Genomic DNA, 2,500 nt, shown 5'->3' with positions numbered 1-2,500 from the left:
AGAGAGAGAGAGAGACTAAAGAGAAAGAGATATAAAGAGAGAGAGATAGACAGAGGAAAGAGAAAAAAAACATCATAAACGGAGATTTCAGGTAGAATGTGACGCCATCAAGATGGAAAAAATAAAAATCACATCAATACGATGAATATTGGTAAAAAATAGACCGAGCAAGCGGCACTGTGTGTGAATACTGCAGGTGACACTCTCGCTGCGTTGACAATGGCCTGAGACTTTCGTGAGTGTATATATACTCCCAAGAGTTACCTGTAGGTTCATTTGACTCAGAATGAAGCTTTGGATCTTTATCCTAGTGTCAGGTATGTTTTTCGTAAAGTTGCATTATTCAAGTGGTAGTTATTAATCTAAGCTTTCGGAATAGCATGATAAATGTTTCAATATTAGACGGTATATTACATGGTGTCATTTTCAGCTGCAAGGAAATTGAGGCCATTTTCCATGCTATACAGCACCACGCTGCAACACATTGTAGATGCAATTGTTCCATATCCACAGATAAACAAATACTAGATAAAAAAAAAATCGACAAATAAAAAAAATACGTGGGCGCGAACTTGAAAATAAATTATCATTAGAAAAGCACAATTGATCCATCATCAAACTACAATATAAAACAGACGCAAACATAAACACATTCTCAACTGAATACGACTGAATACGAAATCCACCGTAAAACAAACAAACAAACAAAAAGCAACAACAAAAACAAAAACGTAATAAATGCGCAATTTGTTGTCCCTTTTCCCCTCCAGGTGGCCTGTGTGGCGCCTCGCTGTCGTCTGCTCCCCTGCCCCAGCATGGAATCAGTGAGTATTGCCGAAGATTTCTTTTTGTGACCTTGATCAGTGATTTGTTGTATTTCCTGATGTGTTGTACTTTTGCTGTATTTCATAGACATGACCCACTTTAGACATGATAATCGACCTTTAAACCCAGGAATCAGTTTTCGACATGAGGATCGAATTCTGGATATAAAGAGTGTGTTTATGGCATAACCACTGTTTGTGGCATGAGAACCGGATATTCGAAATAAAAGTAATCTTTCAGGCGTTATTAAGGTGTAAATCAAGACGTCAGGAATGAAAAGTGGAGAAAGCCGTTGTAACAGAAAACACAGACATGATCTGGTTTTTTTTTTTTTTTTTTTTTTTTTTTGAATAACATGAGCTTGGATTGGATCAGCTGCACGTCAGAAGTGAGTTGCTGTGATGTGACTTTGTAAACATGATCGGTTTTAAGATTTGCGAGAGGGAAGCGTCTACGGCCTTGTTAAGGTGAATGAAACTGAAAAGAAGTGAATGTTGAGAATGTTGTTCATTTTCTCGAAGGATGTGGAAAACAAGAATTATATAATGCATGATATGATTTCGTTATTATGTTTCCCCCCCCCCCAAAAAAAAAAAAAAAATAAAAAAAATAAATGTAGGTTAAATGCTTATGTGCTTAATTGTTATCTCAGTGAGTAAAAAGGTAAGAAAAAGGCATAGAGGCAGTGGCAAATACATTTATATAAATTGAGTGTATATATACATATTTCAATGAAAAATAGTTCATTCATATCTGTTCGTGTGTAATAAAAAAAATATATATAAAAAAAATAAAAACATTTGCTTTATCACACCTTTCTCGACACCAGCGTGCCCGCCGCCCTCCGTCAACTTGGACGGTCACTGCATCTTGGTTGATATGGACAACATGGGCATCTGGCATGACATGAGGGCAGCCTGTCAAGAGCAAGGCGGCGACATGGCGAAGGTGCACGACCCCAACTTCATGACAACCCTCGTCGACCATATCCAGTGTCTAGGTGAGTTTATAGGGAACAGATTGCAACAGGAACAACGAAGGGAAGGACAAGAAAACACACGAATATGGGCATATTCGTGTGTTTTCTTGCCCTTCCCTTCGTTGTTCCTGTTGCAATAGGGGCGGATGTACTGTAGGGGGCAAGATGCAGAAGAAACACGGATGCGAATGTATAATTTCAGAGCCCATTTTTTTTTTCTTTTTTTTTAGGTTCCTCTTTTATCATCTTCTGAAATAGACACATCTTTGACGGAGATATAACCGAGACTCATTCAATACCTCTCTTGCGTTCTGGAGATGTTAGTCATAATTCATACAAATTGCTGTGGAGGGCGCACCCGCTAATCATCCGCCCATTCCTCTCCCTTTCCTCCACACACTCCAAATCTGCCCCCCCCCACCACCACCACCCCCGCACACTCACCCTTCGTCGCACCTCAGGATACAACGAGGAATTCTACTGGCTGGGCGGGACGGACGAGGAGAAGGAGGGCCACTGGAAATGGGTGGACGGCACCGACATTCGCATGGGCTTTCCCCTCTGGTTCCACTGCGAGAACGTGGTGGAACCCAATTCCGGGGACCACGCCGACTGCCTCGTCTCGGCCAAGAACGCCTATTTCTATTTGCGAGACCAGAACTGCATCAACTACTACCATCCCATTTGCGAGTTCCC

At 41.0% G+C, this 2,500-nt stretch overlaps 1 protein-coding gene across 1 annotated transcript in view; it reads left to right on the top strand.

Moving 5' to 3' along the window:
* Nucleotides 1-212: 212 nt before the first annotated feature.
* LOC113804114 (perlucin-like protein) overlaps nt 213-2,500 on the top strand; it is a 2,647-nt gene continuing 359 nt past the window's right edge. Inside the window, exons 1-4 of the mRNA XM_027354949.2 lie at nt 213-317; nt 771-824; nt 1,655-1,825; nt 2,266-2,500. The exon at nt 2,266-2,500 is cut by the window's right edge and continues 359 nt beyond it. Of these exons, the coding sequence (XP_027210750.2) occupies nt 287-317; nt 771-824; nt 1,655-1,825; nt 2,266-2,500 (491 nt within the window). The 5' untranslated portion in view covers nt 213-286. The remainder of the gene's footprint in view (nt 318-770; nt 825-1,654; nt 1,826-2,265) is intronic.

Source organism: Penaeus vannamei, chromosome 20, assembly GCF_042767895.1.
Source record: "Penaeus vannamei isolate JL-2024 chromosome 20, ASM4276789v1, whole genome shotgun sequence".
In the NCBI taxonomy this organism is placed as follows: Eukaryota; Metazoa; Arthropoda; class Malacostraca; order Decapoda; family Penaeidae; genus Penaeus; species Penaeus vannamei.
Note: the sequence above shows the minus strand (reverse complement) of the source record. Positions and strands in the feature narration are given on the sequence as shown.